This window comes from Arvicola amphibius, chromosome 9 (genome assembly GCF_903992535.2).
Source record: "Arvicola amphibius chromosome 9, mArvAmp1.2, whole genome shotgun sequence".
Lineage (NCBI taxonomy): Eukaryota > Metazoa > Chordata > Mammalia > Rodentia > Cricetidae > Arvicola > Arvicola amphibius.
In genome coordinates this window covers 31,189,729-31,216,726 of record NC_052055.2, presented here as the reverse complement: position 1 = coordinate 31,216,726, position 26,998 = coordinate 31,189,729, and the positions used below count along the sequence as shown (strand labels likewise).

The 26,998-nt window shown below is 45.3% G+C and overlaps 1 protein-coding gene across 1 annotated transcript in view; it reads left to right on the top strand.

Annotated features, from left to right (window-relative positions):
- Col22a1 (collagen type XXII alpha 1 chain) overlaps window positions 1-26,998 on the top strand; it is a 223,730-nt gene that overhangs the window by 31,499 nt on the left and 165,233 nt on the right. The window contains exons 5-11 of the mRNA XM_038343103.1: window positions 6,615-6,738; window positions 12,576-12,851; window positions 17,087-17,167; window positions 18,218-18,334; window positions 23,159-23,203; window positions 24,310-24,372; window positions 26,147-26,185. Of these exons, the coding sequence (XP_038199031.1) occupies window positions 6,615-6,738; window positions 12,576-12,851; window positions 17,087-17,167; window positions 18,218-18,334; window positions 23,159-23,203; window positions 24,310-24,372; window positions 26,147-26,185 (745 nt within the window). The remainder of the gene's footprint in view (window positions 1-6,614; window positions 6,739-12,575; window positions 12,852-17,086; window positions 17,168-18,217; window positions 18,335-23,158; window positions 23,204-24,309; window positions 24,373-26,146; window positions 26,186-26,998) is intronic.

Sequence of the window (26,998 nt, the reverse complement as noted above, 5' to 3'; positions counted from 1 at the left end):
CTTTATTAATTAACCAATGAAAGAAACATAGACAGATAACTCTCCTCCATCATTTCCCCTTTTTCTGTTTAAACAAAAAAGAAAGGCTTCAACTTTAACATAGCAAAATTACATATAACAAAACAGTTATCAAGCAAGTATTACAGTTACAATATTTAAATCTATTTTATCTTTTATCATAACTAAGGAAATCTATAACTATCTATTTATTCTTCAACTCCATCAAAGACTCCAGAAGGATATATTACCTAAGTAAACAAGAAATAAGTAACTTATAAAACTCTAGAAATGACAGAGACAACTCGCTGCCTGGACAGTCACCCAAAGTTCCTCTGTACCGTTGGGGCATCCATCTTCGGGCTTCAGGCCCACAGTATCCAGCAGACATTTCCATGAAGCAGAAAAATTCCAAAGACAGTTCAGTCACTTTCTGCTGTGTCCTGCAGAACGTCTCGCAGACTCTTTCATGAATCAGGAATCCCGAAAGACCATCTCACCTTTAGGCAAGTTCAGCAGTCCTCTCTCTGCGGGTTCTTTGTGTCCAGTTTATGGAACAGTCCAGCCAAGAGCAGTTTCTTGCCCAAATTGCTAACAAACTCCATAAGTAGCCTCTTCGATGCCCATCTTCCTCTTGAAGTAGATTGGTGCTGCCAGGAGCAGACGTGTCTCATTGTCATGAAAAACCCTAAGATATTAAAACATTAAATGCCATATTCTGCAGTCTTTGAAAGATATGAAGAATGTCTATCTAACTGAAATATGTCTCTACATATCTAGAAAATCTAATAACATGACTATAAGCTTAACTATTATCAATGATTATCCATTAACAACCTATATTTCCTAATTATACATTACAGTTTTTAAAATGAACTACAATCACAATAGCTTAATCAAGATCAGAAATACATATACATATAACAAAATTGACCTTAAAATCTATACCAATGCAAATTCATATCTATATCATCTCCCCCTTTAAATGTAAAAGAACATTTATAAGCAATATTTGGGAAAATGGGCGCAGTTTTTTCTCTCCAAACTGCTTCCTGCTGAATGAGGGCGCTGTTATTTAGGTCTTTCATGGTGTAACCTGTGTGCTAGGTTCCTCTCAGTTGGCAGTTGAGTGAAGTAATTTTTTGAAGATGTTCACAGCAACCTTTCAGGAGGGCGTGGTCTATCATACCATATTGGGATAGAAGCAATCCACAGAGTCTCGTCCTCTGTGAAAACAAAAGAAGAAACTCTTTTCCAAAGCATCATGTTCTTAGATCCAAATCCTGAAGTCATACCGTTAAGATGTCCATTCTGGTCTAGCCTGGCAGCCCATATAATGAAATGTCTCTCTGTACTTAGCTCCTTTACAGTCAAAAAAATCAAAGAAAACACAACAAAATACATAATCCAGACTCTCTGTGAATTTTCCATTTTTACGTGGCTTATTTTTACTCTATCACTTTACTTCTTTTAATCTATAACTATCTGTACTCTGTCTCTTTAAAGACTTTAACCTTTTTTTTTTAAGGCATTAACTTTATTTTCTATATTTTTTTTCTCTCTTTTAAGCCTACGTGAGCCATTTAAAGGCCTTCTATGTCTGAATCTTTTCTATTGTGAATCTGTAATTTTTTACTATCCAGGAGCACTTCTTAAAAGGTTAACCACTTCTTAAAATCTTAAGTTGCGCCAGGTAGAGGTAATACGGTACTGCCTGTTTACAGCCAAGTCTAAACCTTAACTGCGCTGTTATTGTGGTAATTACGATAGATCCTGCCTGAGATCAGTACAGTTCAGCATGGCGGAGCAGAGCCAAAGCCGCTCCTGCCTCAGTCATTTGGTGCCCCTGAGCCGCACACAGTTCCAGGCACACAGTTCCAGGCACACAGCAGTCGACATTGGAGCCGCACTCAGCAGTTTAATTCTGAGACTGAGCGTGCAGCACAGAAACTCTTTTCATCCAAGTTACAGCCAAATCTGACACGCAGAGCACCGCGAAGTCTGAAAACACCTCTCTCTCTATGGCGGCAGGAATCCGCAAATGCTGTCCTGCTCGCCTAAGCCTGATTCCGCCATCTGCCCAGGTGCAGGAAGGGAGCAGTGAGCCATTGGCATGGTCTCAGAGTACTTTCTTTCCGATCCCAAGCGGGCAAGGTTTTTAAGTGGATTTAGCACCACGTTGGAGCGCCAATCTGTTGTGTGAGGGAGTCTCCATGCTGCTCCTCTCCGAGATGGACGCAGGTTAAGATCTCTCCTGGTAAGCCACACCTCGTGGTGCTACCCAGATTATTAAATATGGGTTAAAGGAAGATGTGAGAATTAGCCAATAAGAGGCTGAAACTATGGGCCAGGCAGTGTTTTAAAAGAATACAGTTTCCGTGTAATTATTTTGGGTAAAGCTAGCCGGGTGGCGGGACACAGCCCGGGCCGGGTGGCGGAACACAGCCCCGCCGCTTCACACTACAAAGTAATTGAAGCCTAAAGCCTTGTTCTTTGCTCTGCAATCTCATATCTGCTACGTTATTGATGGAAAGAATTGTTCATTGGATTTCCTACCCTTGATTAAACTATATTGTGTGTAGGTATGTATATGTGCATCGCTCTGTCTCTGCCTACCTGCCTGTCTGTTCTCTCTGTCTCTCTGTCTCTCTGTCTCTCTGTCTCTCTCTCTCTCTCTCTCTCTCTCTCTGTGTGTATACATACACACATTATATACATATACACATCTTTTGTTTGGATTCACATACTTGCATATGTCTGTTGAGATAATTCAAAATTATATATAGGAGAAAACTGTAAAGAAAATAATAGACAGATTCATGAAGAACAAAATGATCAGAAAAGGAAAACATGCATGGTGGTTAAAGAAGTTTCTAATTCCTGAGGGAAGTCTAGGTACTGAAGGTGACAGGCTCTTTTCCTCCTTTCTGTATATGATCCTCAATGATGTCTTAGACCAGAGGATGATATTGAACAACTGGGTCACCTCTCAGCTTGGATCTCTGAGAGGAGAGTCAGTGAGGACCAGTCTGAACTCATAATTTCTGTAGCTACGTGAAGGATCCCTGAGGATCTGCAAATCTAAGAACCAGGAACCCAGACGCCTCCCCACTTCCCTTCCTGGATGTCTGGCCAGGCAGCCTCAATCTCCTCCAGCAGCAAAATCCATGCTATATGTGTTTCCAGAGGCAGTTTTACACCCCCAGGGTAGACTTTGGCCCCTTCCTGGCCAAATTCTGCAGAAGGAAAGAACAGTTGGCTGGAGGTTAAAAGAAAAACTATGGGGAGACCAGACTCTCTGGGTGTGAACTCTGTCTGCTGGATCTCCTTGAGTTAACCCCAAAGAGTCCGGGTGCCCTGACCTACAATACAAAGACCAAAATACATCCTTCACAAGTCATTTCCAGGGTGGAATGAGATGAAAGCTCACCGTCCTCCTTTATTAAGTTTCCCAAAATACTCATTTTAAAATCAAGTCTTAGATGATTTTTTAAAAAAAGAAAACAAACTATCTTTTTTTAAATTTTACATACCAATCCCACTTCCCACTCTCTCCCCTCTTCCCATCTGCTCCACCTATTCCTTCCCTATCCATGCCTCAGAGAGGGTAAGGCACATTGCTTTGGGGGAAGGTCCAAGACCCTTCCTATTCTATCTAGGCTGAGCAAGGCATCCATCCAAAGAGAATAGGTTCCAAAAAATCCAGTACAAGCAGTAGGGATAAATCCTACTGCTACTGCCAGTGGCCCCACAGTCTGCCCCAACCATACAACTGTCAACCACCTTTCAGAGGGTCTAGACTGGACCTGTGATGTTACCTTCCCTACCTGGTTGGAGTTGGTAAGTTCCCATTAGTTCAGGTAAACTGTTTTAGTGGGTATACCCATCATGGTCTTGACCTCTTTGCTCATATTCTCATTTCTCCCACTCTTCAGCTAGACTTCGGGAGCTCAGTAGTTCTCCAATGCATTGCTCTGCCTCTGCTTTCATCAGTTGCTGGATGAAGGGTCAATGGTGATATTTAAGATATTCATTCATCAGTCTGACTACGGGGCAAGGCCAGTTTAAGCACCCTTTCCTCTATTGCTTAGGGTCTTAGGTGGAAATTTCTCTAGTGTTAGGTTTCTTTCTAGCCCCATGATAGCTCCCTCAATCAAAATATCTTTCCTTGCTCTCATCTCTGTTCTTCCTCCATCTGGACTATCCCGGTCCCTCAAGTTCTCCTCCCCCCTCCCTTTCTCCTCTCGTCTTCACCTTCTGCCCTCCCTATTCCCCCCCCCCCCATTCCCATGCTTCCAATCTTGTCAGGAGATCCTGTTTGTTTCCCCTTTCAAGGTGGATCTATGTATGTTTTTCTTAGGGTTCCTCTTATTACCCAGCTTCTCTAGGATTATGAACTGTAGCCTCCATATCCTTTGCTTTACAGCTAGTATACACTTATGAGTAAGTACATACCATGTTCATCTTTCTGGATCTGGATTCCCTCACTCAGGATGTTTTTCCTCTAGTTCCATCCATTTGCATGCAAATTTCAAGATGTCATTGTTTTTATATCGCTGAGTAATACTCCATTGTATAAATATACCACACCTTCTCCATCCATTCCTGGGTAGAGGGGCATCTAGGTTGTTTCCAGGTTAGGGCTATTACAAATAATGCTGCTGTGAACATAGTTGAGCAAATGTCCTTGTAGTATCTTTTGAGTATCTTTTGGTTATATGCCCAAGAGTGGTATTACTGGGTCATGATGTAGGTTAATTCCCAGTTTTCTGAGAAACCGCCAAACTGATTTCCAAAGTGGTTGTATAAGCTTGTATTCCCACCAGCAATAGAGTGTTCCCCTTACTCCACATCCTCTCCAGCATAAGCTATCGTTGGTGTTTTTGATCTTAGCCATTCTGACTGGTATAAGATGATATTTCAGAGTTGTTTTGATTTGCATTTCTCCTATGGCTAAGGATGTTGAACATTTTCTTAACTGTCTTTTGGCCATTTGAGGTTCTTTAGTTTAGAATTCTCTGTTTAGTTCTGTACCCCATTTTTTAATTGAGTTATTTGGAATTTTGATGTCTTATTATTTCTTGAGTTCTTTATATATTTTGGAAATCAGTCCTCTATCTGACATGGAGTTGGTGAAGATCTTTTCCCATTTAATAGGCTGCCTTTTTGTCTTATTGACAATTCCTTTGCTTTACAGAAGCTTCTCAATTTCAGGAGGTCCCATTTATTTATTGATGCTCTCAGTGTCTGTGCTATTGGTGTTATATTTAGGAAGTGGTCTCCTGTACCCATGCATTGAAGGCTACTTCACACTTTCTCTTCTATCAGGTTCAGTGTGTTGGATTTATATTGTGGTCTTTAATCCATTTGAACTTGAGTTTTGTGCATAGGGTTAGATATGGATCTATTTTCATTTTCTGCATGTTGCCAACCAGTTATACCAGCACCATTTGTTGAAGATGCTTTCTTTTTTTCATTGTATAATTTTAGCTTTTTTTGTCAAAAATCAGGTGTTCATAGGTGTGTGAATTAATATCGATGTCTTTTATTTGATTCCATTGGTCAGCCTCTCTATTTTTATGCCAATACCAAGCTGTTTTCATTACTGTAGCTCTATAATAGAGCTTGACGTCAGAGATGGTGATGCCTCTGGAAGTTCCTTTATTGTACAGGTTTTGGCTATCGTTGTATTTTGTTTGTTTTTCCATATGAAGTTTAGTATCACTCTTTTGAAGTCTGTGAAGAATTGTATTGGTATTTTGAGGGGGATTGCATTGAATCTATAAATTGCTTTTGGTAGGATTGCCATTTTCGTTATGTTGACCCTCGTTATCCAAGAGCAAGGGAAATCTTTCTGATTTCTGGTATCTGGCTCTGTCTGTGACATGGGTGAAGGTGGAAGGAGAGGTGGTCCAAGGTGCTCTGGACAGGCACAGCACGACTGGCCTTTGGACCTCCATAGGAACTGAATTTGTGTAAGAGGATGTCCCGTGTCTCAGTGACAATGCCATATGGTCTGCATGGTTCATAAATGGCAGAAGCTTCTTAAAAAAGCTAGAGCTTTGTTGTCTAAGGTCAGGTCTTCATCAATGGTTTCTTCTCATGGTAATATCAAGTGACAGAAATGCTGAACAATGCCAAGGGTTCCACTCTCATGACCTAAAAATCCTCTACTACCTAGGCATTAGGATTTTAGCACATGGGTTTTGTGAAGGCATACCCTGAGGCTATAGCTACTTGGTATAGAATCCCTGGTAAAAAGAAACACGGCAACAGGACAGGAGAGGTGAAGGCTGGAATCCTCCAGTGCAGGCATTCCTCAGGGAGGGTCACCTAGCCATTATTGGCTGTCAGTCATCAGGAGGACGGGGATCCAGTAAGTGAGCACTGAGGGTTGGGGCAAAGGCAGTGAAGGGGTCACAGTACTTTTCGATAGAAGGTCTCACTAAGACACCAGTCTTAGTAAGAGGCATCAGTACAACTGAGAGGGTGCTGTGGGCATTCTTGGGGGTCACACTGTCAGGACTCAGTAGCTGAGCAGACATGGAAGCTTCCTTGGCCAGCTTACCATTCTTCTCACTAATCCTGGCACCATCTTTCTGTCTCTCTGTTCTCAGGGATGTGTTCCCCCAAGGGCTTCCTGATGAGTACGCCTTTGTCACAACCTTCCGGTTCCGGAAAACATCTCGGAAAGAAGACTGGTACATCTGGCAGGTCATCGACCAGTATGGCATCCCACAGGTATGGGTAATGCTGCCTACTGGGGCAAGTGCTGTGTCCTCTTCCCAGGAAATTGTCTTGACCACTGTGTTTTCAGCAAGATGCTCAGTCCTGGGCCTAGGCAGAAGGGTGTCAATTCCATGGAGCCCCAAAGAACCTTTAGGTCCAGCTCCTCTTTCCTCCCTGGTCAAACCTTCTAAGTTACCATCCTCTGAGGAATTTCTACCTAAACAGAGAAGTGACCATCTGCTTTGTTGTCTTATGGCACCTTGTCTGTTGGTGACCTCATAGAGTGCAAGAAACTGGTTCAATAGTCAGGGTCAGGTGGACCTGACCAAATATTGTAGCACCTTATTTCTTGGTATAGGACATGGAGTAGGATTGCCCATGAGTCTTAGTTCCCTTAGTTTGAAAGTGGAAAATGAGAATACTTACCAATAACTGTGGGTAGAAGAGTCGGGTGTTAACAAAATCACGTTTGCAAAGCATCCAGCAGAGTCGGATCTATAATAGGATTGGTCACGAGTAGATCTGTTGTATCACTGAAGGTTGTTCTCAGTTTTCTCATGTGTGAGTTCCAAATGCTTGTTTTTACCCACCTGTAGAGTATCAGCTTTCAGTTGGGCAATTCCTCAACAACATGCGGCCCAATGGGGAAGGGCAGATCTCAAAGCCAAGTTCATTGACACAGGGCATCAAAGGAATGCAATAACTATTCTCAGGGCTCAAAGTCCTGAGCTCTAAGCTTTTTCCGCACAGAAATATATGTGTGTGTGTGTGTGTATATATATATATATGTATATATATATATATGTATATATATATATATACACACACACACACACATATATATATGTATATATATGTGTATATATATATATATATATTTCCAATGAGAGGACAAAGCTTAGAGCTCAGGCCTTTGTAAATATATACATATATACACATACATATATATGTGACCATATATATGTATGTGTGTGTGACCATATATATATATATATATACATATATATATGTGTATATATATATATATATATATGATGGAGGTGGGTCATCTGTCTATGTGTTACTTTCATTGGTTAATAAAGAAACTGCCTTGGCCCTTTACTAGGACAGAAAATTAGGTAGGCAGAGTAAACAGAATGGAATGCTGGGAAGAAGGCAGTGAGGCAGACGTCTCAGGAAGTCGCCATGACTCTCCTCTCTGAGATGGATGCAGGCTAGAATCTTCCCGGTAAAGCACCACCTTGTGGTGCTACACAGATTACTAAATATGGGTTAATCAAGATGTGAGAGTTAGCCAGTAAGAGGCTAGAGGTAATGGGCCAAGCAATGTTTAAATGAATACAGTTTCCGTGTAATTATTTCGGGGCATAGCTGGGCAATGGGACACGGCCCACGGCCTGCAGCTCCTTCTACACACACACACACACACACACATATGCGCACATGTAGACATTCTCACTTTCAGCTGGGAGAAACTCTTCTTGATTTTCATATGGGGATAAAACAAAACAAAGCGAATTTCCATGGAATTGGACTCCAGCACTCATAATCATAGACTGTGGTCCGACACAACCAACTGCAGCCACTTCTTGTTCCTCTCTTATGGATCACGATCACCTCCTTCTAAGTGCTCCTCTTCAATTCTCTCTCTCTCTTCCTTTCCCCATCATTTCTTAAAATAAGTAAATGCAATGATACAATTGAGGTGCTAAGAATGTTGTGAGGAGAAGGGAATAATGGCCAGGACATTCAGCCACTACTTTTAGTCTAATCTAACAGAATAGAATATGATTTTTTTCTAACAGATTAGACTAGGGTAGAATAGAGTAGAAGAGAAGAATAAGGATAGGATAGGATAGGATAGAAAAGGATAGATTAGACTAGACCAGACTAGACTAGACTAGACCAGACTAGACTAGACTAGACTAGACCAGACTAGACTAGACTAGACTAGACCAGACTAGACTAGACTAGACTAGACCAGACTAGACTAGACTAGACTAGACCAGACCAGACTAGACTAGACCAGACTAGACCAGACTAGACTAGACTAGACCAGACCAGACTAGACCAGACTAGACTAGACCAGACTAGACTAGACCAGACTAGACTAGACTAGACTAGACTAGACCAGACTAGACTAGACTAGACTAGACCAGACTAGACTAGACTAGACCAGACTAGACTAGACTAGACCAGACTAGACTAGACTAGGGCAGAATGAATAAGGATAGGATAAGATAGAGTAGAATAGACTAGAATGGAATGGAATGGAATGGAATAGGATTGACTCCTCCTGTGGTCAGAGAAGGCCTTAGCATTGCTCCTCACTGCTCATTGGCGCAAACCTGCTCATCGCACAATTCAGATGACTCAACATTTCTTAATGCAGCGAGCCCTCCTCCTTACCCTGCATATAGGTTGGTTCTACCATACCCATCTCAGAGTAAGAAATAGAAATAGTCACAAGAAGCTCAGGGATTGGCCGCAGTTTGCACAAGTAGTAAAAGCCGAAGTTGAGATTTGAACTCAAACAGTTAAGGCCCCCGAGTCTGTGCTTTTGTTCTCAGCCTGTCTAGGCCTTCCGGTCCTGTTGAATAATTCCCCCATAGCATCTGTGGTCATACTGAGGTGCAAACTCGTTTTCAGTGTTAGCCATGGAGGGATCGAGTTTCCTATGCGTGGGAGACTAAAGGCATTGACAGACTTCTGTCGCTCTGGGTTTCTGCTCACCACCACTGCCTGTTAACCGTAGATTTGCTACTCCAGTTTCTCTGGTCTGGCAGGGTGGGACTGGGTACCTGCCATGACATTCTTGTGGGGTGAGACCCTGACACCCCCACAGTCTGGGTCTCTTCTTTCATGGCATTTGCAGAGCTTTGTGCTTTCTGTCTGCCACATCTGCTGATGCCCTCCTGTCGGAGTGACCAGGCTGTAGATATAGCTTGAAAATAGAGCCAGCACAATTTGCTGACGCCTCTGAGAGATGAAGCAGATCCCAGGAGGTCACCCAGCTAGTGTTGGTGGTCACAGGACTTGGGCCTCTGAATACCCTGGCTTGCTTTCTTACTTGCTTGAGACAAACATCCCAGGGAAAGCAAAGTTTACCGGCAGCTCTAAAGATGGTCATGGCCAGGACTGAGGCCCGTGAGACCACTCTGAGGAAGTGGAGGACGGCGTTCAGTCACGACACAATTACACTGTGTGTGTTGTATTATGCAATTTGAGAGGAGCCCATTGTTTCCGGTCATTCATTATGCATGTAATAAGTATGCAGGTGAGCCAATTAAAAGACATATAAGGAACCCCTTGGTTATGTTGAAGGGAGTTTGAGTCAGAAAGAGAACCTAGAAGGCCAGGGCTGTGCTGTGAATACGCTGGCCAGTCCTCTGCATTTCACAGGCACCTTTATGCCGTCTCAGGGACTCTTTCCTTTCCAATTATTGATGTATTCATCCATTCAGCACCCTTTTCTTGAATGCCACCACGTATCACATGCTTTTCTAGCCACTGGTATTATAGGGATTAACAAAGGAGAAGATCAAGTGTCTGTTTAAAAGGATGGGAAAGTGGACTTTGAATAAACAGGTGTGCAAGTTACTAAACAACATAGCTTTAAATGTTGATCTAAAACTGTAAAGGCAAGTAAGTATAAATCAATCAAAGCATCTGAAAAACTGAGAAGTCTCTTTGACTCTAACGGTATACATGTATTGGTGTGACGGTTAATTTTTTTGTCAACTTGACATAAGCTTGGGTCATCTGGAAAGAGGGAGACTCAGCTGAGAAAATACCTCTGTACGATTGACCTTTAAGCAGTTCTTGATTAATGATTCATCTGGGTGGGTCTAGATCACTGAAGCCAATGCCACCCCTAGGCAGGTGGTCCTGGGTCATATAAGAAAGAGAGCTGAGAAATCCAGGAAAACGGCCAGGTAGTGACACTCCTCCATGGCCTCTGCTTCAGTTCTTGCATCTAGGTTCCTATTCTGACTTACCTCAGTGATGATCTGGGACCTGGGTAAACCCTCTCTCCAAGTTTCTTTCTGGTGTTGGAGGCCCTGTATCTGTATTTGTGTTGCTTTCATTGGTTATTGGCCTAGTTGATAGGGTGGAACTCAGGTAGGCAGGGAAGATAGAACCAAATTCTGGGAGGTAGAAAGCAGAGACAGGCCGAAGCCATGATTCTCCTGCCAGAGATGGATGCTGGTTAGACTCATGCTGGTAAGCCACAGTCAAGTGGCGATACACATTAATGGAAATGGGTTAAATCAAGATGTGAGAGTTGGCCAAGAAGAGGCTAGATATAATGGGCCAGGCAGTAATTTAATTAATACAGTTTCTAAGTGATTATTTCGGGTGTAAGCTAGCAGGGCGACTGGGACAAACAAGGGGCCCAGCTCCTTCTACTACATCTTTTGGTCATGGTCTTTATCAGAACAATAGGAAGCAAACCAGGATCATTAGAAGAGACTGTGGTTTCTGTGATCTTATCTACTTAAGCTATTGTAATTAAGATTAAGCACAGAACCTGGGGTATATGTACTGTGTAAATTGCTTATATGTATACTTATTTAGTTTACCCTCAGCCAGCCTGTGATGTAATGCCACTTTCAATATCATTTTACAAATGAAGAAACAGTGCAGACTGGTTATATAGCCTGAGGTCACAAAGTCCCCAAATGGCTTTCTGGTTTAGGATAATCAGGCAACATCTAACCAGCTGAACGATGATGATGATGATGATGATGATGATGATGATGATGATGATGATGATGATGAGAGTGGCTGGAGTTAAGAGTGTGGGAAAGGAATGGGAGCCAGCAAGGGGATGCTGATGCAACCTTGGGTTAGCAGCCACAGGAAGTGATAGCATGGACTGGGTCTGAGTCAAGACAGATGAAGATTAACCTTAGTCGATGCCCCTGTGTTCATGCACTGCCCAAGTCTCCACACGTTCACTGCTGCATTCCTGACACCTGGATTGCCCGTCACACGCAGCATGCCCTGCGAGCATTCTGGAGGGGACGAAGAAGTGAGAGCACGGGTGAGAACCTAACTGTTCATCCACCAGAAGCAAGCGGAAGTGACCTTCCTTGCAGGGGTGTCCTGTGCGCAGCCACGGATCACTCTGAACGTGGCCCAGCATCAAATTGTAAATGTTCTTAGAATGTTTTAAGATTATTTCGTGTGAGATTTATTTGCTTTTTGGAACTTGATTGTCCGGTTCTTGAGCATGGACTTTGAAGATGACACTACAGCCCAGTGGAGTCCAGAGCTTAGACAACCCTGGGTACTGTCTCTGTGCTAGGAGATTCTGCAAAGGGCTGAGTGTGCACAAGTGGCCCAGATATTTGAGGCCCTCGCCAGCTAAGAGGAGAGACAGGAGGGGTTACCCATCTGATTACAGACTGGCACTTGACATCTACGTTAGGTAGGGCAGGGTCTTAAGAGACCCTGAGATTAGTTAGGATGTCTGGTTGGTGTCATGCCTCAGGCCCTCTTCACTGGTCATTTGAAGTCTCACAAAAGCCCCAGTAGCCTCTTCTCATACTGACTACATGATCTTTGCCTAGTGGATGAGCACAGTCAACCTAATTACTGCCCAGGTTTGAGCAGCCTACAAATTGACTACTGATGCCAGCATGCCGAGGAGGAATCAGAGGCCAGAAAGGTACCGAACCGGCCTCATCCTGGACAGCTCTGAGCATCCTGGTGCAAGAGGCGCAGTTGGCTGTGTCAGCATTGTCAGGGCTGACTCCTCCCTCCCCACTTCTGCCCATGCTTGGTTCCATGATGTTCAGGGGATGTGTTGGGTCATCAGGAACTCTCTGTGACTATCTCCTTAGGTCTCTATCCGGCTGGATGGTGAGAACAAGGCGGTTGAGTACAATGCTGTGGGTGCCATGAAGGACGCAGTCAGGGTGGTCTTCCGAGGTCCCCGAGTTGATGACCTCTTTGACCGTGACTGGCACAAGATGGCTCTAAGCATCCAGGCCCAGAATGTGTCCCTCTACATTGACTGTATGCTGGTTCAGACGCTGCCCATCGAGGAGAGGGAGAACATCGACATCCAGGGCAAGACTGTGATCGGCAAGCGTCTCTACGACAGCGTGCCTATTGACGTGAGTACCCGAGAGGCTCTTGTCATCAGTGCCAGGGCCATCAGAGGGAACCCTAGAATCTAGGTGCTGTAGTGTCTCCCTTGTCTGTAGTTCCAATTTATCATCAATTTATCAGTCATCACCATGGACTTTCTGAGTGGGGAGGACACTTGACTCAGAAAGCTGCATATTGGAGTCCAAATTTCACATTCATTCATTCATCCATTCATTGTATACACTGAATGTATTTATATTGTATTCATTGTGAGCCTTCTGTTTGCTAGGCTCTCTTCTGAGCATTAGTGATACTGGTGCCTATAAGGGAGCATATGATTGACATGCATAACACTAGAAATCTTTATAATAAAGAGCTCAACATCATTGGATGTTTTGGGAAGGGCTTCTAGGGTACGAAGGGACAGCAGTACTTTGATGAGTTGGGCCAAATACACAGTATCACAAATCATATTCAAGTGCTGCCACATCATCCTGGGATGAACAGTCATGGAGAGAGAGCTTGCAGGCCCTAAACCCTGTATCCTTTGCATGGCAACCTGGTCCTTGCAGGCCATATTAGTAGCAGCAGCAAAGCAGCAGCAGCAGCAGCAGCAGCAGCAACAGAACACCCATGTTGTGCTTACTGTGTGCTTCAGTAGCTTCTCAGTTCAATGCAAGCTCCATTATGGTGGCTGCTGCTTCTCTGTCTTCTGTATATGCTTGCCTATATGATATAGTGCAGGCATCCAGTTACGTTGAGCCTGAATAGCAGAAAAGACATATGAATTTAACCAACCCAGGGTTCCTAATAAAGGAAGACTCAATGAGATCATTCAGTCTGATTAAGTAATTGCCACAGTAGTCATGGGCATCATGTACTGTGGAACTTAAAGGATAAATGTCCAAACTGAACAAGTGTGGTAGCTGTGAGGAGGGAACTGAGAGAGGTGTGTAGGGTGGCTTCCTAGAGGAAGTTAATTTAGGCATAGAGGATAAAGGCTACAGGGCAGAGTGTGTCTCTTGTGAGCAGCATTGCCAGAAGGGAGGGGCTTGAAACACCAGATACAAAAGATAGTTATGAGACAAATCCAAGGCATGCTGGATCTATCCTGGAAGCCAGCCTGCAGGTGACACTTGGCCACAAAAGCTAAAGGGGGTGAGTGCTGTGCCTGAGCAGTCTCTGCTTGTGGCAGAGAGAGGCCCATGGGAAGATGAAGGAGGATGCTTGGGAAGGAAGCCGACTGAGGCAAAAGAATGGAGAGGCAAGGGTCGTAGTTGGGTCAGTGTGCAGGGGCAGCAAGTGGGTGTGGAGCTGGAAGACAGTGAGGTTCCTGAGTCAGCTGCTATCGTGAGCTGGTGCCTGTGAGTTGGTAGTGTCAGACCCATGGAGGGAACAGAGAGGGTTCTCCCTGGGTCTAGGACCTAGGCTCCGAGCATGCTATCTGCTGAGGCGTGGAAGCTCTTTACTCTCTTCCTTCCCAGAGGCCCTAGGCTTTTCTTTCCCAGCCCTGACTGTTTCCCTCAGATCTCCGCCTCTCTCCAGAGTCTCAGGATAGGTGTTCATGGACTGAGGAACCCAAGGATCCACTCTTCCATGAACCTTGACCTTTGACCAGTTCCCACTGGCCCCACTTCTGGCTCAGTTGCTTTAGCGTGGCTCCGAGAAATGCAAGCACAGGTGATCTTCCTCCTCGGAAGGGCCCAGCCTCATGAACATTTGTTAGGCTGTTCACGTCACTGCTGTGACCCCAGCCAGCTTTGTATCTAGCCATGGCCCCGTTTTTAAGCAAAGAACCAGAGAGAGCTCAGCGCTCCAGTGTGGGGCAGTGTTTGTTGCTCTTCTGCTTTGGTTTATGCGTGAGGTAGAGAGTCTGGTGGCCTTCTGGGCAGTGCACCCTTGTGTGGTTGCTGTCAGCTCTGAGCGCCTCACTCGGTGCAGCACTGTAGCACTGTGATGCCACTTAGTCCCACGTAGGAGGCAGAGGCAGGCACAGAGATGGAAGGACCCGCTCCACATTGTAAACACACAAGGAGCTTAGTGTCTCTTTCACTTTAGTCTTTGTCTGAGATCTGAGGTGCTAGACCTGGATCCTACCATGACTCTTGTATTGGACCATCATACTCAGCCAGGAAGCATCCCTGTGTATCTAACACTGTGGGTGTTGGAACTTGAACAGGTCCCTTCAGTGGGAGGATCCTCTCATTCCCCTCTTCTTTACCTCTGTCAGTGAGAAAGGTTTGTTGGTGTCAAACCCCAAGGAATCGGGGGCGGAGGGACTTTTGCCTAGCTGTGTTTCTAGGTTAAATGCTTGGAGGGAGAGTCGGTATATTTTATATCCTTCCCACAGCATGAGCTTGAATACCTGTGGCTCTGTGGTTTGGGGCCTTAGATACAGTGGGAAGAGGCTTCAGCTTATGGAGGCTTGATGCGGGACAGGCATTGTATCCTGTGAGCCCTTCAGTTCCCTCTACAGGTCTGTGAGATCATATCATTGAAAGGCAGATGGAGATAGGAGAATTGATGTGACTTCATGACAGCTGAACCTTAGACTCCGCATGCTAGGGCCCAGCTCACGCTTTCAGCTCTTCCCATTCTGTTTCCACACCAGCGTTACCAAAGCACCATTCAGTGAGCGCCAGTGTGGGGGATATGGTAGGAGGCTGGGAACTATGAGCTGACCCAGGAGATAGTTCAGCCCACACAGCTGCTGTAGATTGAACCAGAGTTTGGCTCTCAGACAGGAATGAGGCCCAGAAGGATAGAAAAAGTGGAGATTTTGGGACTTGGGCAGACAGTGGGTGGGGAGGGTTAAGGTAACACAGATCAAAGGCAGTTGTGGGAGTTTGGGGTTCCTCCCAACCTCAACTCTATAGCGTTGTCTGATGGCCCAGCTGTGGTCAGTGGATCACTGCTAATGTAGAAAGCAGACCACCTCCTAAAGACCAGCATTGCTCAAAATCGAGATTATGCAGTCTTTCATTTTCTCCTGGTCTGGATTGGTGTCTCAACAGGAAATGAAATAGACATGTGTAGATCTGCTCGTCCTTCAGTCGAGAACCAGGTGGCATGATGGGGTGTGCTTTGAGGAACACATGGTAGAAGCAGAAGGCTGGGGAGCCCCACATAGGCAGAGCCCCTCACGCACCGGTTCGGTCTGTTAAAGGTTCTTTCGTCTGGTGGTGATCTGCTTGGACCACATCTATCTGTGGCAGGGGCTGCTCTAGAGCTGGGGGCAACAGAGAACAGAGCCTTGTCCCACAGAGATTTTGTTGTGGCAGAGAAAATAGGTGCTGGAGAGTGAAGGAACACAGTAGACCTACGGGGCAGGTCCTGTTGTGAGGATGAATGGTGAAGGGTGGGGCATGAGCCCGGCCAGCAAGAGGAAGATGGGAGCTGAGAGCGGCCTGCCTGTGAACAGTGGGCTAGAGGAATCTCCTGGGCAGTGGGACTGTGAGGGGTGAGTGCATGTGAAAGAGTTTAGCGTGTGGGGAGACCCAGGTCAGTCCAGAAAAGGGAGCTGACGAGAGAGCAGGGTGGACAGTGGATGAACTGAGCCCAGGCAGCAGCCTGGGTTTGTTGAATTGTATTGATTGCACGGCATCCAATAATCTCAGCCAGAGCTCAAGGCAAGGTTTCTGCAGACCAGTCTCTGGCTGCAAGAGTCTGGGGCCCAGAAAGCAGACAGTTTCCAGGTCTGCAGTCACTCTACAGCTTGCTGCCATGGCTGGAGTGTGGCTAAATGTGTGTGTGTGTATGTGTCTGAGTGTGTGTGTATGTGTGCGCGCGCTTTTTACTATTCTTAAATATTCTTAACTATTCTTTATGTTTTAAGTTTTTAAGTCTAGGTAGAGGGTATTAAAGGTGAAATGGATAGTAGGTATTTATCTCAAAAGTTCATGTAAGATACTGTATGGAGATGCCCCCAAAGGATGAGAATACGGACACATGGAGTTTTCCGTCTGGAAACTATCTCATCATCTATATACTATATTGCCTGCAGTGGTGGTGAATGGGTAGGAGTGGGTGCGCCTGTGTGTGTAGCTGGGGCTGAGACCATGATCCATGTACAGTGCAAGCGAGCATGAGCCTGCCATGCAAGGGGACTTTTTCTAGATGGCATTTGGGTGCACAGACAATGGAGAGCCTTCCCATGCAGCCAACCAGAGCAGTACAGGGTGGGAAAGATCCCAAGAGCAAGTGGACTGTCTCATACTGGGGAGATTTCAGTTCTTTCTTCTTTCCTCCTGTTCCTTTGCAGTTTGACCTGCAGCGGATTGTGATCTACTGTGACGCGAGGCATGCGGAACTGGAGACTTGCTGTGACATCCCGTCGGGTCCGGTGAGCAGACATGCAGACTGGGCTGGAGACATGTATGGCATATGGGGCTTGAGTGTTCAGGGTTTGGGAATTAGCAGTAGATCCCAGGGCAGCACTGGCCACCTGTGTGTGTGGGGGGATTCTAGGTTCATGTTTTGCTTCTAACCATTCACACAGAGCATGAGTTTGAGGGAAATCATGTTAAACATAGCTTCAGTCAGGGTGACCCAAAGCTTCCAGCCGTGACCCAGCTTTGGGGAAGTGTGGAAGACAGAGGTTGGAGGGTGCCCCGAGATCGCAATGAGCTCAGGGGAGGGTAAAACTACACTGGTTTGGGACAGGCAGCAATGTGGCACTCAGAACACTAATGGATCCCAAGATGAGGTCTGGACCCACTAGGCCTTTGAATGCAGGGTGTGAACCTCTTAGGCCTAATCACCCATTTTATTTATATTTTTCTACCAAATTCTGCTTCCAAGATTTGCTTGAAATGTGGGATTGGAATGGGACCTGTTTCCCAGGGTGGGCCAGGCTCAGGGACACAGAAAGGCTTTTATTACTGTGTTCTTCTTAGCTCTCCTACAGTATGCAGGGGCTGGGGATCTGGAGACACCTTGATATAAGTGTGGGTAGAGAGGAGGAGAAAGAAGGAAAAAGGGGGCAAAGGAAGCTGAGATTTTTAGGGAGGGCAGGAAGAGGAAGGTAAGGCTATAGAGTGTGTAGGTATGAGACTGTAAGATGGAAGTTTCCCTAAGTGTTCTCATTTACCCTGTCTCAGAAGATGATAAAGGAAATACCCCTGTGTCTCCATCCTACATGGTGAGCCATGCGACCGGGGTGATTCAGTGGTTCTTGTAGGTTGCTAAGCTGGCCACTGTCTATTGCTTGGCTGCCTAGCCCGTCCACTTGAAGGCCTCAGGAGAGCAGAGCCCTGATGCTAGATGTGTTCTGTCCACTCGCGTGCCCTTGGGTGCCTTTTGGTTTCCTTTCCCTGCCCCGTTCCTTCAGTTCCAGACCTCATGCTCCTCACCAGGGGGTGGCAGATTCTGACCCCTTGACCTTTCCTTTTAGTGTCAGGTGACCGTGGTGACAGAGCCTCCGCCTGCACCTCCACAGCTGCCCACGCCTGGTAGCGAACAGATCGGGTTCCTGAAGACCATCAACTGCTCATGCCCTGCCGGAGAAAAGGTAGTTCGCCCTGCTTTCACCGTCCTCCCTGAGTCCCCTGTAGCATCAGAGCTGAGTGTGGCAGGCCAGGCTGGTTGGCAGGAGCGCTTTGATAGTGAGCTGAAGTGACAGCTTCCTATCACACCTGGACTACCAGACCAGGGTAGTCCCGGGCTCCCAGTGGCTTTCAGACCACCATTGTGTTCCTTGGAATGTCTGTTTCTTTACTTTTGTGCATGATGGAAGGGAGGTTCTCAGACTTCGGTCTAATTAATGTTTTCCTGCAGCTAATAATGCGTTATGGGGTCTCCCTGGCTGTTATTTACGCCCTCACCCTTCTGGCTGTTTCCTCTGGTTAACCACACACACTAATCTGAATATGTGTCATTACGTGTGTGGGGTGTGTGGGTATGGGTGTGGGTTTGGGTGTGGGTGTATATTTATGAATAAAGGTTTGGGTGTCATTTTAAGTTTTACAAAGTGCTCATGCTTGTGAATATCCATACCTGTATCCATTGGACACATTAAGTTCTTGGTTTGTACCCAAGGCTTTCATTGATTTGCTTTTAAATTTCTATAGGTCAGTAGTGGTCTTACACACATACAAACACACACACACACACACACACACACACACACACACACACACACCACTTACTATTATGAGTAGTAGGAACAAGATTGTCAAGGAGCAGAACTCTCTGGAGACAGGCTCTGTGGGACCCTCTGGACTGGTACCCTCAGGGCCTTAGTCTACCACATACGGTTGTCCTCACCCACATGGTGCTAGCCACACACGAGGACTGTGAGGCTCTGCCCAGTACTAGGGATACCCAGCCCCAAGTGAAATAAGAGATGGAGGTAACTGGATCAGTCACTTTGAATGTGACATCTGGCCAATAGACGCGTCCCTTTCCTTTCCCCTCGCTGTTGTTCTTCACACCTCCCATCCCTTGTTCTACGCAGAGAGCCAGGCTCTTTGGAAGACATGGATAAGGTAAGGAGTTCCTTGTCAAGTCAACTTGCCAACGACTAGTTATCCCCTGAGCTTTTGTCAGGCTGTAGGCGAACTAGGATACCCCATGACCAGTGTCTAGGTTAGGGAAGAAGCAGGCAGCAAAAAGATGGGATCAGCACACTCAGGCTGGGCAGCTGGTCTTCCATCTGTAGGCTCAGGCTCAGGCTGCCTCAGCCCATGAACAGATCTCTTCCACATGCCAGGGAAGTCCGAGAGAGACAGCTGTCTAAACCCACATGCTCCTGAGTCTCACTTGCAGTTAGAGCTCCAGTGGGAAAGGGTGTGGAGAGGTTTTGCTCTCCTGCTACTGTGCCCAAACCCACCCTCCCAAGGCCATTGCTTCCCCTCCGATCCAGGTCTGTGTCTGAGTGGGTCCCATGCAAGCTTGTGTGGTCCCTGCTGGGAATCTCAAGAGGCATCAACTTCCTTTGCCACTCATCTTCCCAATGTCTAACTCACCAGTGCTTGGCTCTCCACTGACCTCCTTGGCATGCTTTAAGGACACCTCTTCACTACATCCATCCCCGTGTGACCCCTGCCACATCCCCAGTGCTCCCAATCTCATGTCTCAGTATCTCTCCCTGATAGTTCCCAGGAAAATAAAAACTGGTTTCTTGCAGGGAAACTCATCTCACCTTTGGCCATTTGAGGATATAGCACCTTCTGCATCAAACATCTTTTCCATTTCTTGAGTAGCTTCCCTGGCTGACACACGTGCTCGTCTTCTGAAGCATGAGCAGTAAAACTTTGCTGAGCATGTTGGCCTTGTGATTTCCCTCCAGACTTCCTTTTTCCCCATGTTATTTCCATTTGATAACTGTCCAGAGCCTTCTCTGGTAGCAGGTTTCTTCCTTTTGGCCACCAACTAGCTCCCAAACCAAGACATGCAGACTTCTTATTAGTTAAGAATGCCCACTTTTTGCTTAGCTCTTATTTTAATCTGTTTCTCTTTTTCCCTCCCTCCCAACCTCCCTTCCTTCCTTCCTTTCTTATTTTACTATTTCTCATGCCTGGCTAGCTGATGGCAGCCTGGCTTCTGACCTCGGGCATGTCCCTCCTTTTCTCCCTTACTTTCATCTCCTTCTTCTCTCTCCTGAGCGTAGATTTCTCTTTCTACTTATTTGCTCTGCCTGCCAGTCCTGCCTATTCCTCTCCTGCCTAGTTATTGGCCATTCAGGTTTTTATTAGACCAACAATCAGGTGCTTTAGACAGGCAAGGTGAAACAAATGCTTTGTATCTTCACATAATTAAACAAGTACAGCACTCCTTACTGAAGCACATCTTGACATCATTAACAAAGGCATTGGAAACAAATATAACCTACCTCCACATAGTTAAGGTAATATTCTGCAACATAAACAAATGTAATGTATGTTTGCCTAGTTAAAATAATATTCCACAACATTCTTTTCTAAAATAAAAAAGTCCCCTTTTCTCTCCCCAGGCTTCAGTATACTATAGCCATGGCCACACCGGGCTGATATCATTTCCTTGTTTTTTCTTGAGCACAATCCTAAATTCCAGTTGACAGAGATTGAATAGTGTCTGTGTTTGGGGGCTGCTTCACCTTTGGATACAGATGCAACTATTAGATAATGGTTGAATTGATGAATAAATTGAGTAGGAAAAGATGGATGGATAGGAAGATGGACAGATGGGGGTGAGGGAGAAAGGCACACATCCTCTCATTCCCTTTGTGGAATGAGGTTCTTCCGATTGAGCTTCTCAGTCTGTGCAGTCTTGGCCTCGTACTCTGTGTGCCATCATTGATAACCTATGTTTTTTTTCAAGTCATTGGTCCTTGCTTTTGGCCATAGACTATAAACACCTGCTACATCCTCCACACTGTATTGCACAGTGAGATTTTAAGACCAGCAGGATATGGCCCTTGCAAGTCTTAGTCTGGTTAGGGAGAGAAAACTCTGAGACTTGGGTCATCCTAGGGAGCTACCTTCGCAGGAATAGGTGGACAAGAAGACCTACTCACTCTGCATGGAAAATAGGCGATGTGGAGGAGCTACCTGCCCACCTGTGAAGCTGGTGTGGCCCCCCTGCCTCCTGCATCCGCGTGTCTATTAAAAACTCAACATGAGGCCCGGGAATCACAATCTTCCTCATAAGGCAGAGCTCTGGCTACACGCACTATGTTTCCAGATGTTCAAGTCTTTCATTTCAGTTAATAAATGATGTCAACCATCCTTTGGGGTCCGTGTTTACATCTCTGTTATCAGTCATGGTGATGGATGTAAATAGTGTCTAAGACATTCTGAAGGACACTATATGAGGTCCTGCATGCACATGCTGAGGACTTCTGTGATTGCTCTGAAGTAAATGGGAACCCAGGAATAGAGTTATACCATTTAGTCTTTCTTGTCACTTGGGAAGAGGGACCTCAATTGAAGAACAGCTTCTGTCAGATTAGGCATGTGGGTGGGGTAATGTCTTGATTGATAATTGATGTTGATTTATGGTTGAAGTGGGCAGGCCCAGCTCTCTACATCATCCCTAGGTAGTTGGGTCTGGCCTGTATAAGAAAGCAAACTAAAGGGCTGGAGAGGTGGCTAAGTGGGTAAGAGCACTGGCTGGTCTTCCAGAGGACCAGGGTTTGATTCTCAGCATCCTTATGGTGGCTTTCAGCCATCTGTAACTCCAGGCCCAGAGTGGCTGAGGCCCCCTTCTGGCTTCTGTTAGTACCAGGTACACACATGGTACATAGGCAAAAAAACTCATGAAAAAAATATTTTAAAGATCGCAGGCTGAGTAAGCCGGATGGAGCAAGCTGCATCTCTTCATGGTCTCTTCTTCAGTTCTGCCTTCAGGTTCCTGGCTTGGATTCTTGCCTTGACTTCCCACATTGATGGACTGTGACCTGGGAGTGGAATATGAAATAAATATTTTCCTCTCCAAGTTGTATTATGTCAGAGTGTTTATTACAGCAACAGAGACACAAGCTAGAACAAGAGTGAAAATATTATTAGTGATGGGATTAGGTAGAAATGGGCCAATAGCATGGTGATATCTTTATTTATAGCATAAGAATCATGTGTTTGTTCTCAGCTTGGCAATATTAGAGGTGCCTACAGCATACAGAGCATGTGTGAACACACTAACAAGATCTTTCACACATTTTAAAATCTGAATGTAGCCATGTATGTAGAAATTGCCTTAGGCCTGTCGTGCTTTGTATTTTAGTAAATAACCATCACACAAATTGATGGCAACAGGTATCATAATTTTATTTCTCATTGAGTTCTACGTTCTGAGAAAATAATAGCCCATAAATGACTTTGTGTATGCTCATTTATGTTGTCTATTGATCAATTATATCATTTATCTATAAGGTACAAACTGATGCTCTAATGTGCCTCTTAGATACAGAATTCTGGGTCAAGATACAGAGAACATCAGTCACTCACAGACCTATAGTTTATCTCCACCTAAGCTAAATTTGACCCCTCTGACCAGTGCCTTCTCCATTCTCTGACTTCTCAGCCTGGAACCCTTGTTCTTCTCTCTAATCTCTGTGTGTGGCATCTTTATGTATGAATGAGAACATAGACTATTCCCCTTCCTTTTCCCCGGTGTGTTTATAGCTTTGATCCTTCTATAGCTGCACTGGGAAGTCGTGGTGAAAGTTGTACATGCATGTTTGCAATTGGGGAACTGATTCTCAGCTGAAGTCAATGGTTTCCTGCTCAACTCTCTGACCTATCTGGCTTAGCATTTGACTAGATTTCCAGCCCAGTAGGAGGCAATTAGCCCATAGGAGAGATGGGGAGAATTAACATATCGCCTTTATTGTTTCTTCTTGTCTTTCTTCCTGCAGGGTGAACGGGGCTTTGCTGGCCCTGTGGGACTCCCTGGTCAGAAGGTCAGTACCTACATGGTATAGTGTCCTTTGCTTTAACCTCTATGGAAGAATTGCAGGGGTGTGTTAGATCACTGTCCCACCGGCCTCAGAGTAGCCTTGGAGTGAGTTAAAATGCCACAGTAAGAACAAATGGCATGAGATTCAAGCTATGAGACTCTGACCTTTCCTGACCTGCACCTCTTAGCCTAAAAGGTTACAGAAAGAAGGGCAGGCAGGGTTGCCCAGGCTCAGGTTCACAGCCCATGTGCTCCAACAAGCTCTACTCCCCAGAGGCAGTTAATCCTGCATCAGCCCTTGCAACTTGATTGTTTCAAGAAGCATTTAGGACTTGGGCTTTAGAAGTTACTTAAGTTGTATAAATTGTATGCATTTCTTGTGCACAAAATTTGCAAACTCGGTAGTTGCACGAAGCCAGGTGCTCGCGCACAGTACTCCGTCTTTGGTCACAAGCAGCCTCCTCCCCCTCCCACATTCTCCATTCTCCAGCATGCTACCTTCTCCATCACTGCTTCGGTCTTTGAACATTGATGGTCAGAGGTACCAACTACATGGCAGCGTGGGAAGCCTTTACTTTTGCACAACTAATACCTTGTCCGGGGCTGAGGGTGATGGTAGAGAAAGAGGCCGCTGCATGTCTTCACTTCTCTTGCTTCTGTCTTCTGGGTGAAGAGCTCTACCATCACATCTGAGCACTACAGTCCTCTCCATACCACCCCCTCCTTCCCAACCTTGGCCTTTCTGTCTCTTGTTTCCACTGTTTTCTGTCTGTTTTCCATGTCATGGTATTAGTACACACCTTCTCAGAACTGGGTTGACATCATGATAAAGGTTTGTTTCAACATTCACTCAAAGACTCTGTACTCAAATGCCCGGGTCTGGCAGGGCCCAGGGATTTGAGAATAAATTCAGTGAGTGTGAGGGAGTGTGACTTTGGCACTTCTTTACCTTCCAAGTTGGGGCAGGCGACCTCATGATGCAGTCACCCAGGATGGCATCAGTTCTGGGGATGTAGGGCAAGGTTGGCTCTGGACAGCCTGTGAGTACAGAATCTGGGAGAGCGGTTTGGATGATCTGACCTGACGTTCATTTTGCTTCTAACCCTTCAGGGTGATTCAGGACCCATTGGACTGATGGGTGCTCCAGGGCCCAAGGGAGAAAAAGGAGATACTGTAAGTCAGATGTTACTTTTCTACTTTAAGAGAGCACGTGGCTGGTATATGAGGCCCAGTGCTTCCCTATGCATCCTAGTCTGGTCATATTGACTAGCAAGTGTGGGCCAAAGGCCTGGTAATTATAGGCACTGAGGGCATCCAAGCCATGGGAGAAAACACATGTCTTTATCACCAGGAAGAGCTACCGCCTGGACAACGCAATAGTATTCTTTAGCCTTGTACTTCGTTCTATCTTTCCCCAGAATTCTCTAAAGAGATGCCTGTGATGCCTGTGATGCCTAAAACTGGCCATTTTATAGTGTCCTCTTCACTCTGGCCATCTCACATGCTTGTTCTAATGTATATAAATCTACTCTTGTCAATAATTGCATTATTAGCAAGTGTATTAAGTAGACCAACTAAAAAGCAGATGTTCAGACAAGGTATAGAAATGTCTGATTACAACCCTGTCTAGGGGAGCTTCAAGAATACAAGTAGGGGACTGGGAGTATGGTTCAATAGTAGAACTCTGTCTAGCAGACACAGGGCCCTGGGTCGTATCCCCAACAAGTGTGCATGCACGTACACTCACGCACACAGACACACATACACAAATATCACACACACACACACTGACACAGATGAACAAATACACACAGACAATGAGGAAGGAGTTTTGAATATACACATTTTGAAATTAGAAAACAAAAATGGGAACGATCATATGATTATCAGACAAAATGCACTTTAGGATAGCACAGTTCATAAAAAAGAGATACTTTAGTCAATTCTTTAAGGTTTCTCCAAGATATGCAACAATTAACATAATAACCAACAACAGAGCCTTAAGAGGCAGGACATACAATTGATGGATTTCAAAGGAAAGATCAGCAATTTCACAGCAATGGCTGCTGCCTTGCATACTTCACTCCCAGCGAAAGCCAGAAGAACCAGCAATGTAGCAAAATGGGAGTCGTCCTGCTGAGGAAATGGGCAGCTTCTGGGCAAGCAGTAATGTATTTCTCGAAAGCCTACAAAGAGAGTTACCATGCAATACAGTCCTGCAAGGAAACACAAGCATGTGTTCACACAAAAACATGCACACACATTCAGACTGCTTTTCTCCTAGTACTAAAGTAGCAGCACCCCATTGGCCATTATTTAAAGGGTGAGTAAATAAAGTGTCTTGGGTCTCTGCATTCCCATTGGTCTATAACAAAGGCAGTTGTGCTGTGGGTACAACATGGATGAAGCTTTAGGAGACTTTGCTGAGTGAGAGGAGGTAGTCATGAAGGGGAACATTATTACACCTTATATAACATAAGAAATATTATAGAATATAAATAGAATTCATTTCTATTCTAGAATAGAATAGAAAACAGATTAATGTTTGTCTAGGGCTGGGGATGGGAAATGGGGAGCAGCTGCTAGTGGGCCCGGTCTTTTTGCAAATAGTGAAAATGTTCTGAAATGGATTGTAAACATTTTTGTATAACTTTAAGGAAATTAAAATTACTAATTAGATGCTTTAAATAGGTGAATTGTATATTATGAGAATTATATCCTAATAAGGCTGTTATGGAAATAATAGTATATATAATGTTACATTATTGAAAAATTAAATGAGAAGACACTCATAAGAATTCACATTAAGTGAATAACAGTTCCACTTCTTTCAGAGGTGCACAGTCATAGTTCATGAGATAGTATCCAATTGCTTGACTCTTGGGGTGATGCCATACTACATAGATGCCCCCTCAGTAAACCTGTGTCTTCTGATTTCCTACTCTAGGGGAGAGGACCCTTCATCCAAGGAGAAAAGGGTGAGAAGGTAAGCCTCCATTATTGGTTTTCTCCAGGGTTCAGGGTGGATCTGTGGGAGGTGTGTATAGCTATGTCACCTTCTGTGGATTTGAGTCGGGCAGAAGGCCTCTGGCTGCAGGCCTGGCTTCTGGGTGTCTCCTGAGTTGGGTGGCAGGAGCAAATGCAAACACAGCAGGTGGAGACAGGTAATGGAGGTTGAGAGAGGAGGAAAGAAGGGACTGAATGTCTCCTGGAGAACAGGCCACCGGAGCAGTGCTTGAGAAGAAGTAGAGGCGTGGGCAAGAGACCCTAGTGAAGTGAGGAGCAGGAGGAGGCCTTGCACAGATGAAGCTGGCTTACTGTGCTCAGGGTAAAGTGTGTCTCGTGATGCTCAGCAGAATGGAGATGGAGCCGGAAACACTACCTGAGGACCACCAGGTAGGACATCAGATATCAAAGCCTGTTTAGGTTTCATGTACTGTGAGAGGGAACCAGTGAAAAGCCTTTGTGGGGTCAGGAGGCTGAGGATGCTCAAATAGCAAGAAGAAGATAGATCTGAGAGGGGGCCAACTGTAATGATGAGCTGTGCGGCTGCATTCCTTCTGTAGTGAGGCACTGCGGGCAAGCCTGCTTTTCATCCCGCCCGGCTCCCGGACACCGGCTAGCTTAAAGCCCGAAATAACAACACACAAACTGTATTCTTTTAAACACAGCCTTGTCCATTATTTTCTGCCTCTTACTTACATCTTGATTAACCCATATCTAATAATCTGTGTAGCACCACAAAGTGGTGCCTTACCGGGAAGTTTCTAGCGTACATCCATCTTGGGCTGGAGCTTCA